This window comes from Sinocyclocheilus anshuiensis, unplaced genomic scaffold (assembly GCF_001515605.1).
Source record: "Sinocyclocheilus anshuiensis isolate Anshui unplaced genomic scaffold, SAMN03320099.WGS_v1.1 scaffold766, whole genome shotgun sequence".
Classification (NCBI taxonomy): Eukaryota; Metazoa; Chordata; class Actinopteri; order Cypriniformes; family Cyprinidae; genus Sinocyclocheilus; species Sinocyclocheilus anshuiensis.
In genome coordinates, this window is record NW_015546060.1 from 241,631 (window position 1) to 255,692 (window position 14,062).

Consider the following 14,062-nt stretch of genomic DNA (forward strand, 5'->3'; position numbering starts at 1 on the left):
GTACACGAAGAACAGCAATGCTAGCACTAGCTAACTACTGAATGCACCTTCAAAGTCCTCATATATATACTTTTGCTGTTGATCTGCACACAAAAGTCAACCACAAACATATTTATACATTTCAATAAGTAGTTTGTAATGTCAAACCATCTTATTTCAACCTAAAAGCTGCTTTCTGGAGAAACCTGCCTCTATAAATGTTCAAATATTCTGGTTATATAAAAAGAAGAGTTTGACTCGCTACAGTGTATAAAGAAACACATTTTCTTTGTCTTCCCCACTATCCAAAAAGAAGATTCCAGTGCCTTAAATATTTTTATTTTTTACTTCAAAAACGTCCTTCCACTTACTTAGGGTTTATTCATTCTTACTGCATCCTAGTTTCACTTAAGCTCTTGTGTACAGTATGTCAGCAGCTGAATTTGGAATAACATACTGCGCTTACTTTTTCAGCAATATTAGGATATGGCAGAAATAGGAGGAATAGTGAGTCAGGGTTTAGCCAGTTAGCAAATTTCAGTTAGTGCCTACTGGTAGATGCTGCAGCTGTACCATTTGGGTCCAAAAAGCATCTTTATCCACTGACAGCCATTTAAAAGTAGCCATGAGTTTTTGCAAACAACATATAAATCACCAATATTTCAAAGCACATACTTACAGGGCTCTTGCTCCAGTCTAGCAACTGACATTGAGATAAATGGGAATGTTAACGGATAACTTTCTCCAGGTATTCTAGACCTCCTTGCCACCACTAAAAACCACTTACTTCACTTTCTTAAGATGTTGTTCCTCTATGCTCTAAAAGCATTCTCAATAAAACTAAACAGAAAGGGGAAAGTACAAGGAAATGTTTGGTTTGTTTTTAAAGGGACAGTACTCCCAAAATGAAAATGTTGTCATTGTTTAAAAGATGCAGGACTTGCAATGTTGGTCACGAGTCATATGGATTACTTTTATAATGCTTTTTGTCTTTTTTGAGAGCTTAGCATTGTACACTACCATTCAAAAGTTTGTGGTCAATGAGATTTATTTATTTATTATGCTTTTAAAAGAAGTCTCACCAAGGCTGCATTTATTTGATCAAAATTACAATAAAACAGTAACATTGTGAAACGTTATTACAGTTTAAAATAACTATTTTCTATTTTAATACATTTGTAAATGTAATTTATTCCTGTGATTTAAAGCTGAATTTTCATCATTACTCCAGTCTTCAGTGTCACATGATCCTTCAGAAATAATTTTAATATACTTGAATTTTGGGCTCAAGAAACATTTCTTGTTATTATCAATGTTGAAACCAGTTGTGCTGCCAAATATTTTTGTGGAAACCATAATACATTTTTTCAGAATTCTTTGTTGAATAGATAATTCAAAATAATAATAAACAATAAACATTTTTGAAATTGAAATCTTTTGCAACATTACAAATGTCTTTACTGTCACTTTTGATGAATTTAATGCATCCTTGTTTCAAGTATCATTACTTTAAAAAAAAAAAAAAACATCAACTTTTGAATGGTAGTAGTGTATCACCATCCACTTTCATTGTATGGAAAAGAGCAACTTGGACATTCTGCGAAGCATCTTTTGTTTTTTAACAGAAGAAAGAACAATTCAGATTCAATCGACATGACACATTTTAATTTTTACATGAAATATTACTCTGATTTGAAAAGGAAAGGAAACCTCTACTAACAGACGTGCTCAGCTGTTTGTGGTGTGAGAATATGTGTAGGCGCGAGTCCTGTATACCAGCCGAGTTTGAAATAGACAGATTACCTGTGGTGTGCTACACATCTTTTTAGCACCACGGAAATTAATCATAACGTTCTTCTTTACCACAAAGTAAATTTTGACATACAGTACTGTGAGAGGCCTAACTGCAGAGTTGCAAAGAAAGGCACGTCAGCAGCATTTCTCAGTGTTTATTGAAATGTGGTACAAAAAGTATCTGTGTTGTCCCTCATAAATTGTCACATACAGGAAATATAATCATCTCTGTCATGTTCCAAAACTATATCTTCTCCTTCACAGTTTCAATGCCTCTCATTGGCGGTACACAGTGGTGATATGCTTCGGTTCAAGGGTATGTTTATCAGTCACTTGAATTCTTTGTATTGCTGTCAGTTACAAAGCACTAATTTTGACCTTTCTGTGATATACAGAGGATTTGAAGCAAAAGCGCCTGAACTTCTTCATCCATCCGGCCCTGTTGAGTCAAAAACAGTCACATAGATAAGTGTAATATAAGACGTTCCTGTAGATGTACGGTTGGGTTTACGATTCTCACCTGTACAGCAGCTAATAGATGAGAACGATATATTGAAACAACAGCCTTGTGTTTGCGCTCCCAGTCCTAAGCACAAGATGAAAGGAAAGACTTTAGATATGTGTTATTCATTTAAATGTATACACTTAAAAATAAAGGTTCTTTATTGGCGTTGGTGGTTCCCTGAAGAACCTTCATCCATGGAATCTTTCCATTCCACAAAAGGTTCTCTACAGTGGAAAAAGGTTGTTGAGATCATTAAAATGTCACTGAAAGATTCTTTAGGGAATCAAAAATGGTTCTTCTACACTCTTAAAAATGAAGGTTCCAAAAGGTGGTCTTCACAGCAATGCCACAGAAGAACTTTTTTTGGTTCCCCAAAGAACCTTACCTTGAATAGCTCTTACAAGAAATGTTAGTTTCTTCATGTGAAGAACATTCTAAAAATATGAAGAATCTTTTTCCACTATAAAGAACCTTTTGTGCAAGGTTCCATGGATCTTAAAGCTTCCGCATGGAACCATCAATGCCCATAAAGAACCTTTATTTTTAAGCGTGTATTTATCAATAAGGCTGATAAAGCGAGGAGGAATATGTTCACCTGGAGTTGCTGTGTTAATGCGGTCACACGGTTCTGCAGTGCCAGCTGTTGTCCAGGTATCCCTGAGGACGGTGGCGAAGGGGAACGTCCCAGCGGAGGTGTCAAAGCCCCCAGAGCCTCCTTCAGACGAAAAACCTCCTTAGACAACTCTGTGATCTGCAGGGAGACGGTAAGAAAGCTGAAAAAGAATCACATCTCCATATAATGGATTTTTGCATCATTCATGGTGATCCATGGGAATGGAGAGGCGCTAAAGTGTTATTTCGATGCAATTTACTTGATGTGATTCTCTGATTGGTGGAGTTTTTTCCAGAATTATGGGTAATGTAGTTTTTCACCACTAATTCCAATATTGAACATTTTGCATATTTTGAAATAATGCGAAATGATGACTTCAACAAATGCATATAATGCATCGATTAACAATGAATTTACTTTCAGAACCCGACTGCTGCATTCTATTCACAACTCAAGTGTCCATTAGATATGCACTTCAGAGTCGCACTGGAGGACATCCAGGTACTTATTGCCTACTGTTTTATGAATATTGTGAATTCGGACATACTACAGTTTGTAAAGTATGGAAGTAGGAATATTCGGATGCAGCCCAACTTTTTTTCCCTCACACCTTGCGGTCTTTCTCCTTGATGAGCCCCTGTGAGTTCTGGATGTCCTGGCGCAGCTGGTGGATGTGGGTGGACTCGGCCTGAAGATCCGCCTGCTGCTTTTTAACGGTCTCCAGCTTGGATTCAGCCACCTGACGTTCGCTCTTATTAAATAAAGCCTCCCGCTGCACCTGGAACACCTGCAGAGGGGGACCTTTTTTTTTTTTAAATAAAACTTGGCTTGTTTTTAAGATATGTGCAAATAGGTGGCGTGGAAACTGTCATTAACAACATCAAGGACAACACACCTCAGTGCAGGTCTTCTCGTGCTTGCGTGCTAGATCGGCTAACTGGGCCATCAGGGTGTTGATCTCAGTCTGTAGGGAGAGTCTCTGGGCCTCATGGTCTTCTTTGGACACCAGTCCCTGTTCTAAAGCTTTCTGAGATCGCAGCTCTTTCAGTTCCGTCTCTTTGTCACTCAGAGACTCCTGCGCTGCTCTTGCACTCTGCTGACTCTCCTCTAGAGAGCGCTCTAGCTCTTCCTGCAGTGAGGAAGAATCAAGCTCAGAAACCACAGTCCAGAGGTGTCCAAACCTATTCCTGGAGGGCCAAAGTCCTGCAGCGTTTAACTCCAACTTGCCACAACTCACCTGTCTGGACGTTTCTAGCAAGCCTGAAGACAATGATTAGCTGGTTCAGGTGTGTAGGGGACAGCTGTGGCCTAATGGTTAGCGAGTCGGACTTGTAACCCAAAGGTTGCAGGTTTGAGTCTCATGTCCAGCAGGAATTGTCGGTGGGAGGACTGAATAACCAGCACCCTTTTCCACACTAAATACCACGACTGAGGTAAGACCCTTGAGCAAGGCACTGAACCCCCAACTGCTCCCCGGGTGCCCTTTCACTTTTAATTATGGTTGGAGCTAAACTCTGCAGGACAGTCCAGGAAAAGGCTTGGATACCCCTGTTTTATGCATAGAGGGGAAAAAAAAGCATTTCTGCAGTGTTAACATGTATTACATGGGCGAAATTCCCACCCCACAGCTGATTTTATTGGTCAACTTCACGGATTCACAAATATCCCAAAGAACAATTCATTCGCAAATTGGACAATGCTACATTTTAGCATCTTATGTAACTTACCTTGACTTTATCATGGTATTTCTTGCTAACTGAGTCTTTTTGTACAGCCTGCAGCTCGGATTCCAGTCTGGCGAGCTCGGTTTGCGCTTTCTCACGCAGTGTCCTCTCTGCTTGCAGCTCTTTCTCTGTTTGCGCCAGCTGCTGGGCTACTGCAGACAGCACCTCCTGGTGTTTTACAAGTGGTACTGCATCTCTCAGCTGTAGTGCATCCTGAGCCCGACTTTCTCTCTCGGCACACAGGCTGTCCAGAGCTTGTGCTGCCTCTTGCCTTGCAACTTCCAGCTCCTCCTGTATCGCCTCCAAGGTCCGTCCGCCTGGTGACAGGTGCAGGGAGTGCTCTGATTGGTTTAAAATTGAAGTTATATTTAAAGGCAGGAATCAAATGGTTATTTCGGAGAGTCTCAGAGGGACAACAGGTGCACTCACCAGATGCAATAGAAACCTCTGAGCTCTCGGACGGATCCTCGTCGTCCTCATCTTTGCCAGTGTGGGATGAGGGGCGGAGCCTTTCCAGCTCCAGCAAGGCCTGGTTGAGTCGAGTAGCCACTTCAGCTCGTTCTCGATCTAGCTGGTTAAACTGAAGACCCAAAGTGACTCGAACCTCCTCAAACTGGCCTCGAGGGACACTCTCCTTCAACGCCCGCTCAAGTTCTTCCACCCGTGCCTGCAACCCGTTCACCGGCATTCCCTCGCCCTCCTCGTGCCCTGACGTCTTGCTTTGCTCCAGGGCTTTTTCCAGCTCTTCCACCCGCTTTTTAAGGCTCACAACTGTCTCGTTCTCCTCCTCTCCCTCTTTCCCTTTTTCTCTTTTTGCTAGCTAGCTCCACCTCCAGCTCCTGCACCCTTGCTCTCAGCTGCTGGTTCTCCAGATTTGCCCCTTCCTCAGGGGACTCGGAGCCCCCTTCTGGCTTCGCTCCTGCTTCCTCCACCGAATAGACCCCCAGACGCATCTGTTCTTTGAGTTCCTCTAACTCGGCCTGGGCTTGAGCCAGCTGTTCCTCTAGAACTTTTTGATCTTTTTCCTCTGATCTAAGAAGGAAAGCAAACATTTAAATTACTTGACAGGATTCGTAAGTGCATGAGGGATTGATACTAGTTTGGGTTAGGTAAGTTCCAGTTCCAGCTCCAATAACTTCCTTGTCAATAGGGGTGAGAATTAAGCCATGATACGATATTATTGCAATTTTATTGTGATTTTCTTACATTTTATTTCAAAGGCAGAATATCAAGCAGACAGACTGACCAACACTGTCATAAAAACTGTATTGATATAAAAAAGCAATTGATTTTATTATTCAGAACCAAAAGGTTAATCAGGTTTTCATATTTGCAATTTTTATAATAAAATATTGATCTTTGGCGTTCATGTTTTGATACATTGTCACAAAGCCAAATATCCAATATCTACCAACAACATTCTCTATCAATGGTTAAATATTTTTCAAATATTTTTTGTTAATTTTGAGTAAATATTTTGTAAAATTAGCATTTAAATTCAGCAATTTCCCAATATATCATAAGTTTGAAATATCAAGCAGCATAACAAACTTTTTTGGAAATGTAAAATATGCCCGTGCCCACTTTTAAATAAAAAATAAGGTCGATAACAACCAATAAAGAAACAAGGAGCATATTAATAACATTGACAATAAGCAAAAACTTGTTTTCTGGATGAAAATACACCAAATGTATAGATACAGGAGACATATACAGTATGTGCTATTAGTTAATGACCTGAATCTGAAACATTCTGAATCATATCAAGGAAAAGATTAACAAAATATCAGTCTGATCTCATTTTAACCACATTACCCAGGATCCTCTGCGATGCTTGAGGCTTCAGTTGAAGCCTGGGCTCTGGAGTATTTCTCCTGTAGTTCCTCAAACTCTCTCCTCAGAGATTCATACTGAGCCGTGGGAACAAAATCTGGGCCCGAGCTCTGCATATCCGTGTCATCCTTCTCAAACATCTCCAGCATCTGCAGACCATAACGCATTGGATATTTTTTTTCAAATATTGCAATAACAAAGGTATTTATTGGTTTTCGCTTTTACAGACAGCACATGAGTTGCCATATGTTGCCTCAGCCATTATCCTCATAGAGTTCTTTGATCTGTTTGTTTAACCCTGGACTTCAATGAAATAGAACCCAGTTTCGGAGGACCTTCCCAAAACATTGCTGATTTATGTCAAATGTGTGTAAGTGGTAAATTTGCTACAAACACTTTCTACTAAGCTCATTAGCACAAGTTTGCCACACATGTTCCCCAAACATTTTCCACCAGGGCTTTGTAAGTGGAATGCCATATTAGTGCTTTGCATACATGCCATGCTATTTTTACAAGAATACAGCACCACACTGATCTGATTAGTGCTATTATAATGTCAGCTGTGCTTTAGATATATAAATAAGCACTCTGCATATTTAGACCATGAAACATATGATTATAATTGGGTTTAATTTGAATAACAAGAAATCAGTCGAAAGAACATGTTGAGGTCACATTTCACCCCAAAACCAAAACAAATGAATATGTATTTTCTTAAGTTTATTTTTTAAATTTTGTTCTCACGAAAATAAAGCCATTTTACATTATTTTTGTTACAATTAAGCACATTTTTATCTCAATTCTCATTAATGTAATGCAAAAAATCTCATTCTTCTAATGAAGTAATTATATTTTTTCGATGTAAAAATTGCAGTGAGAATACAAAAAAATACAAGTTAAGGATTTATTTTCAATGTAAAAATTACACTGATGAGAATTACCACTGAGAATGCAAAAAATACTAAATAAAAAACGTCCAGTGTAATTCAACATATATGTTAATGTAAAATATGCAAAAAAAAGAAAAAAATCTGAGCTTACAGCATCAGGTAGAACTAGTGCATGTGTTGTGTGTTCCCATCTTTAAATCTCTAAAGCAGATGCGAGGCTTTAAGAAGCAGGTCAGGTGCAGTATGTGGTTAGTGCATATTTATCTTGCTCATCTGAACAACCTTTAAGAAGCTGCTGAAAACACATCTAAACACAGACAATGAGGTCTGCGATCTGTATGTGTGTGTGAATGCCTGTGATTTAGTGCTTTGTTGGCGTTCTGCATGTGTGTGATTAAAGGAGAGAAACTCCACCTGCACTTTGAGAACCAGGTCTGCATTCTGGGAGGTCAGTTCCTCCACTTTTCTGCGAAGCTGCTCCACCATGGCAGGATTCTCTTGAGAGGCGTCCTCAGCATCCAGACCTCGTGATTGCTTAGATAGTAACTTCTCTGCTCCTGATATGACATAAACAGAAAATGTTCATTAATGTCCACTTAATTTGCTCCAGGGCTTTTTCCAGCTCTTCCACTTACTTTTGTGACAGGAAGTGTTCTCGGCTCACCTGGGAAGTCCAACATGTCATCGGAGTCCTCCGTGTCTTCAGAGTCACAGGTCACACCGCTCACCTGAGCCGCTCTCAACTCCTCCAGCTCGGCCAGCAGTCTGTCACGCTCTGCCTCAACCTCGCTCAGACGCTCTCTCAGACTGTTTAGCTGCAGAACATTCTGATATTTAGTGATAACCGCTATATTATGACAAAATCACATACATTTAAAGGGACAGATCCCTTCAAAATGAAAATTCTGTCATAATTTACTCACACACAAGTTGTCCTAAACCTGTATTAGTTTCTTTCTTTTGTTAAACACAAAAGAAGATATTTTGAATAATGTTGGTAAACCAACATTTGCTGGTAGTCACTGACTTCCATAATATGAAAAAAAAAATTGTATGGATATCAATGTCTACCATAAAATATTTTGGTTACCAACATTCTTTAAAATACTGTCTACAGCAGAAGAAATAATTTTGAGAAATAAGAATATTGTCTACAGCAGAAGAACAAATGTTGTCTACAGCAGAAGAAATAAACTTATATAGGTTTGGAACAACATGAGGGTGAGTAAATGATGACACATTTTTATTTTTGGGTGAACTGTATCTTTAAAGCCCTGATATACTTTAAGTGAAAATGAAGAACAAACTGGTGACATAATTCCAAAAGAAAATGCTCGTTGTTGTGTGGTTTTTCTGTTATTGAGAGGAAAAAGTGCAGCACACATTTACATATTCATCTAAACGCCACTCAGAACTTTTTTTGGACTCCTAAATTTGGCACAATCAGAAGTACTACTTTCACTGAAATTTGACTTTTAAACCCCATTTTCTTCCTTTTCAGTGGAAATTGCCATTAAGTTGATTATTTATAGTTAAAGACGTGCAGTACCTCCTCCAGGGCAGTGGAGGCGCTGCTCTGCTGCTGCTCCAAAACCTTGATTTTCTGCAGCAGGCGACCTCTCTCCAGCCTGAGCTTACGGATCTCTTCAAAGACCTCCTCATCCTCCACCTGACACAAACACACATTGCAACGTAGAAATAGTGTATGTGATTATTTCAAATTACTAAATGTTTACGTTATTATAATGTACTGTCACTGCTGACTATGGGTTATGTTGGGCAAATTGCGGTTACAATTAGTTAAAAGCAAAAGGTTTATTGTCACTCACAAGGTTCTCAGATGGGAGAAGTTGGGTCCTGGGAGCGGGAGAAGGCAGGGCGGGGCTCTGTGAGTCAGGTGATTGGGTGGGGACAGGGGGAGGTGGTGTGCTTGAGGCATCTGAGGAAGGAGGCGGGCCCTGCAGAATTATTAAGCATAAGCCATGCATATTTTACTGTAACAATGGGTGTCATTCAGTAACCATGTGTATGATACTAGGGCCCTATGATTTCCGTGATGTGGAAAACATGGAGAGAATCCAGTCATAAAAATGGAATTTACAGTATAACGCAGAATTTTGCTAATTTCGGATGAATAAATGAAAAAGGGCTATACACTTGATCAAATCTCGATGTGGACTGGTGTCTGTGATTCTGCTATTTAAATATGAAGTTGAATTAAAAAGAAAAACTCTGAATTTGGGGTAAAATAAAACTGATTTCATAGGGGCCTGAAAATGAAATTTTTGTTAAACTTAATAAATTGTTGTTACATTCAAGTTTCATGATTTCAATTAATTAGACATGTTTTTTAAAAACTAAAATTTTATCATTAATGCGGAATACAGAACAATTAAAAATAGAAAAATAGAATTTAGGAAAAAATAAAAACTGAATTTGGTAAAAAATAAAACAGATTTCATAGGGCCCTACGTATGCATTAATTTGTGTGAAATCTGCATACAAACATTTTCAAAAATCATGATTCATCAATAGCTTTCAAATTTTCACGAAAGCCCTTATATGGAGATGGTTTTGGTGTGTTTTATTTAGAATATTCATTTAGAATATTCCAAATTCATTAACATTAGAACAAGGTAAAGAACAATTTAATCTGCATTGCGAATGTGTTGAGAATTAACCAAAAAAATTTTAAGACATTCTCAAGTGTGCATAAATATGAATGATACATACAATTATTAGTGAATAAGACCCAGTGCCATACATTTCAAGGAATACTTTGTGCAAAATGGAAACTCTGTCATACTTTTATGGTATTTATTTGTCCTTTTTCAATAGACTAGCATGATCATTTATTAAAATATCTAATTTTGTGTTCCATGGAAAAAAAGACAGTTTTGGAACGATATGAAGGTGAGTAAATGATGACAGAATTCATACATTTTTTGGTTGGACTGTCTCTTTAAGACAATTAATTTTTTTAAATGCTTTTCTTTTTATAATGTTTCATGGGATTCATGAATCCCATTGTACCTGAGCAGGAGACTTAGGAGGAGGAGGGGCTTTCCTTTTGCGGGGTGTGGTTCCACTAGATGGGGGATTGGGAGGAGGAGCCTGCTGGTGTGGGCGGAGTTTCAGGATGGACAGGTTAGAAAGCAAAGCAAAGCAGCAGCAGCAGTGTTAGATTTGTAACATACGCTTCTGTCCTCGAACTACTAATATGACTTCTTAAAGGTGAGGTGCATACTTTTGTGATGTTAAAGAGGAAGTGCGCCATTTTTTTCATGTTTAAATACTTTTTCCTTTCCCAACATACAGAAACAACTATATGTAAAGATGTGGTCACATTGGCGGAATTCAGGCAAAATTTTGCAGGCAAAAAGCTCAAATGTTTATTGTCAATAGTGTACATTGTACAATAGATACATAAAGCACCACTCATACAGAAGTCACTCTCAAACCAATCAGCTTTCTGTTGGTCAGCACAACATATTTGTTCTACCTGTTGTGAAATCTGTGTGGGAAAATTGTTTGCTCTTATGCAGAATTCACAATTGCAATGGAATTCCTAACAAAATTACTATTTTGCCTATGAAAATTAGCTGAAGAACAGTAAATGTGACCGCAACTTCGCAATTCCACATGTTTCCACTAGGGGTGCAAAAATGGGACACTTCACCTTTAAATCAAGCTGTCTGGATACTGCAGTTACCCTACTTAGCTGAGGAACAAAATTGACTATATTTGTGAAACATTTGTATTTTAGAGTATCATAATGCATCCCTGAACGTCCTTGAGGATTTTCTATGGTTTAGTTATTTGTATGCATGTGATAAAGTGTTGGGAGAGGCCGTTTCTTTTGACAATTACCTCCTCACTCGAACCCTCAGCAGCTGGGAATGCATGGGACAGAAATAAGAAACAGACAGCAGTGCGGTGAGACTCACACACACACTATCACTCTAAAAACACTCTGCAAGCCATGTTCAAACACATAACTATACATACCCTTACGAAAAAGAAGTTTATTCAAGTGTGCTATTAGTATACTTCTTTTAAACTAAAAAATAGGAAAGTATACTTTTAGTCTACTTTTTATGTACTTCTCAGAAATGGGCTTTATGTACTTCTCAGAAATATACTTAAAATGACATTTTAGTATACTTGACTTATAGCCTAATTAGAAAAAGTCTAAATATATCTGAGCTATGCTTGTGTTCCAACTTGAAGTATACTACTTTTTGGTAAGGGTAATCTTCCCGTTCCACCACAAGCTCACTGTTGCATTAAAAAAGAGGCAACATGAAAGCAGGCAGGCAGCACATTTATCAATCTGTCAGGTTGTACGACCACGGGGGCCCTTTATTAACACTGGGATCCATTTCCAAGTCAGTGCGACATATGTTTCCAATCGTCCTTTGTAACTTGAGTTAGCAAACTTCTCTGTTTTCATCTCCTGACCCAACGTAACATCTGCTTTTTAGTCTCTCCTCTCAGATTACGAGTGTATCCAAATGAAAATGGGGGCCAAACATCAGAGAACCACTAAGCACCAGATGGTCCCTCTCTCTCGAAGGATTTAAAGGTGAGGGCTAGATGTGTGTGTGGTTACCTGTGGAAATGCCTATGTTCTGCAGAAACTGGGTGATGTTGTGGTTGCCGGCGGTGATGCTGTAGTGGGCGGAGTTGTGCCCCAGGGCATCAGTTAGGTGTGGGTTAGCTCCACCCTTCAGTAACACCTCTACAGTCTCCATACTGTCACTCTCACAGGCCAACATCAATGCTGATCTGCCTTGAAACACATGAGTTTGAACTCAAATGTCCAATACATGAAATCGAAGTATATATATTTATTTTCTGTATAAAATAACATGATAATTTCCAAATTTCAACTGTAGGACTAGAAAAAAAAAAGTAAAAAAAAAAAGATAATTTTCCAAATTTCAACTGTAGGACTAGAAAACAAATAAATAAATAAATAAATGATAATTTCCTAATTTCAACTGTAGGAATAGAAACAAATAAAAAAATTATATTTTTATTTTTAATTTACTTTTGCAATTTTTATAGGTTTTGTTTTTCTCCCCTAAATATTTCTATAGCTTTAATAGATTTTTTAGTTTTAGTCATTTTCAACTTCAGATTATTTTATTTCAGTTCGCTGCCAACGCAACATTTCTAATTTTCATTTAAGTTTTTTTTTTTTCATTATGAATATCTTATTGCAGCTTTATTTCAATTAATGAAAATGATTTTTAATAGTTTTAGTTCACAATAACAACAATGATTTAAACCATCCAGTATTTTCCAATTTGTAAAATAAGAATAATAATCAAATAAAGCTCTTATTTTGTACACAAGCTGTTTAAAGCATATCTAACCTGCCCTGGCTGTCCTGTATATTAGGATTGGCTCCTCGTTCCAAAAGGAAGGCACAAAGTTCGACTCTGCTCATCTGGGCGCCCAGGATCAATGGAGTTAACCCATCCTAAGAGAAAACAGTAAGTTAAACCTTTTAGAACTAAATTTTCAACTTGCTGTGCACAATATTGGGAGGATACTTCTTAGTGTCCCAGTGGATACATGCTTACTAATAAAAAGTGTATCCTGATTGTCACTCCAGATAAAATCTTCTGCCAAATGTACAAAATAAATCCTCTTTTTACTTTGTGTTTTGTTCAAATGAACTTACTCCATCTTGAACATCAAGGTTGGCTTTAAAATCCCATAGAATCTCAGTGCAGGACAAGCAGCCACTTACAGCTGCACAAAGACAAAGGCAGAATAACATCTAAACCAACAACAGCGTACAAATGCAATGTTCAAACATTTGAATATTGGAAGAGTTTTTATTACCAGCATGGTGTAAGGACGTCCTCCCAAAAGTGTCCGTGGCATCGACAGGCATCCTCTCCTACAGAATGAACATTTGAACTATACCTCAACATCAACATCAAATCAGCATCAGCTCTTTCTAGGACTCTGGGACAATAATTCATGACTCCTACCTGAATGAATCTCTTTGAGACCTTTAAGTACATCCATTACTAGTACACTAAATCTTACCAGTGCCGTCTGTTACATTGATGTCCACCCCATGAGAGAGGATGACCTCCAGACAGTCCAACCGACCTCGAGACGCACAAAGATGGAACCTGTGAGTTCAGCAATTTCTTGCATTGTTCATGTGTTGTTATATTTTTTATAAAGTAATTATATAAATGTACGATATTTTTGACAAGACTACATCATAAGTTGAAATCAAAGGTCCACTCACGCTGATTTGCCCTCCGCGTCCAATTTGGACGGGCAGAGACCTTTCTTCACCAGCAGCGTGGCTACTTTTTCTGGATCATTCTGTTCCACAGCCAGCAACAATCTGTCATCTGTCTTACTCCAGTCCTGACTCTAAAAACAAAAAACAAACAAACACACAAAGCACATTATGACACACATAACTTATTTTAACACAAACACATATTATTTTAATATTAGGCCTATACTTTAACCAAAATCTACTGCATAGCCCTTTTTAAGTTTAAATCATGAAACTCTTCAAATAGTGGTTCAACGGATCACAAAACTCACGGTTCAGATCATATTACCGTTTTTCATGGATCAGCAAGAAAAAAGAATTTTCAATGTAACTTTGCTTTCCATTTATTAGTTAAAGCTAAGTACTTCTTTGAGGTAAATCGCAACCATGTTTTATAATTCGTTCCCT

The 14,062-nt window shown here is 38.2% G+C and overlaps 1 protein-coding gene across 1 annotated transcript; it reads right to left on the reverse strand.

Moving 5' to 3' along the window:
* Positions 1-1,788: 1,788 nt before the first annotated feature.
* On the reverse strand, positions 1,789-13,246 carry LOC107699393 (ankyrin repeat domain-containing protein 24-like). Its single transcript, XM_016500631.1, has 19 exons — positions 13,195-13,246; positions 13,031-13,101; positions 12,720-12,826; positions 11,951-12,126; positions 11,209-11,231; positions 10,372-10,455; positions 9,168-9,296; positions 8,888-9,007; positions 8,003-8,153; positions 7,753-7,895; positions 6,431-6,597; positions 5,467-5,647; positions 5,045-5,435; positions 4,619-4,956; positions 3,787-4,020; positions 3,502-3,678; positions 2,874-3,029; positions 2,294-2,359; positions 1,789-2,212 (listed from the first exon to the last, which is right to left on the reverse strand). Exons 1-19 carry the CDS (start codon positions 13,244-13,246, stop codon positions 2,141-2,143), a joined length of 2,838 nt encoding a protein of 945 aa, XP_016356117.1. The 3' UTR covers positions 1,789-2,140.
* Positions 13,247-14,062: the final 816 nt, after the last annotated feature.

Coding starts and splice junctions, on each gene's coding strand:
- LOC107699393 (XM_016500631.1), bottom strand. CDS start 13,246: ATGCCTGTCGATGCCACGGACACTTTTGGGAGGACGTCCTTACACCAT. Junction 9,008..9,167: donor TTCTCCCATCTGAGAACCTT/GTGAGTGACAAT, acceptor TGTTTGTGTCAG/GTGGAGGATGAGGAGGTCTT. Junction 8,154..8,887: donor CCTCCACTGCCCTGGAGGAG/GTACTGCACGTC, acceptor AATGTTCTGCAG/CTAAACAGTCTGAGAGAGCG.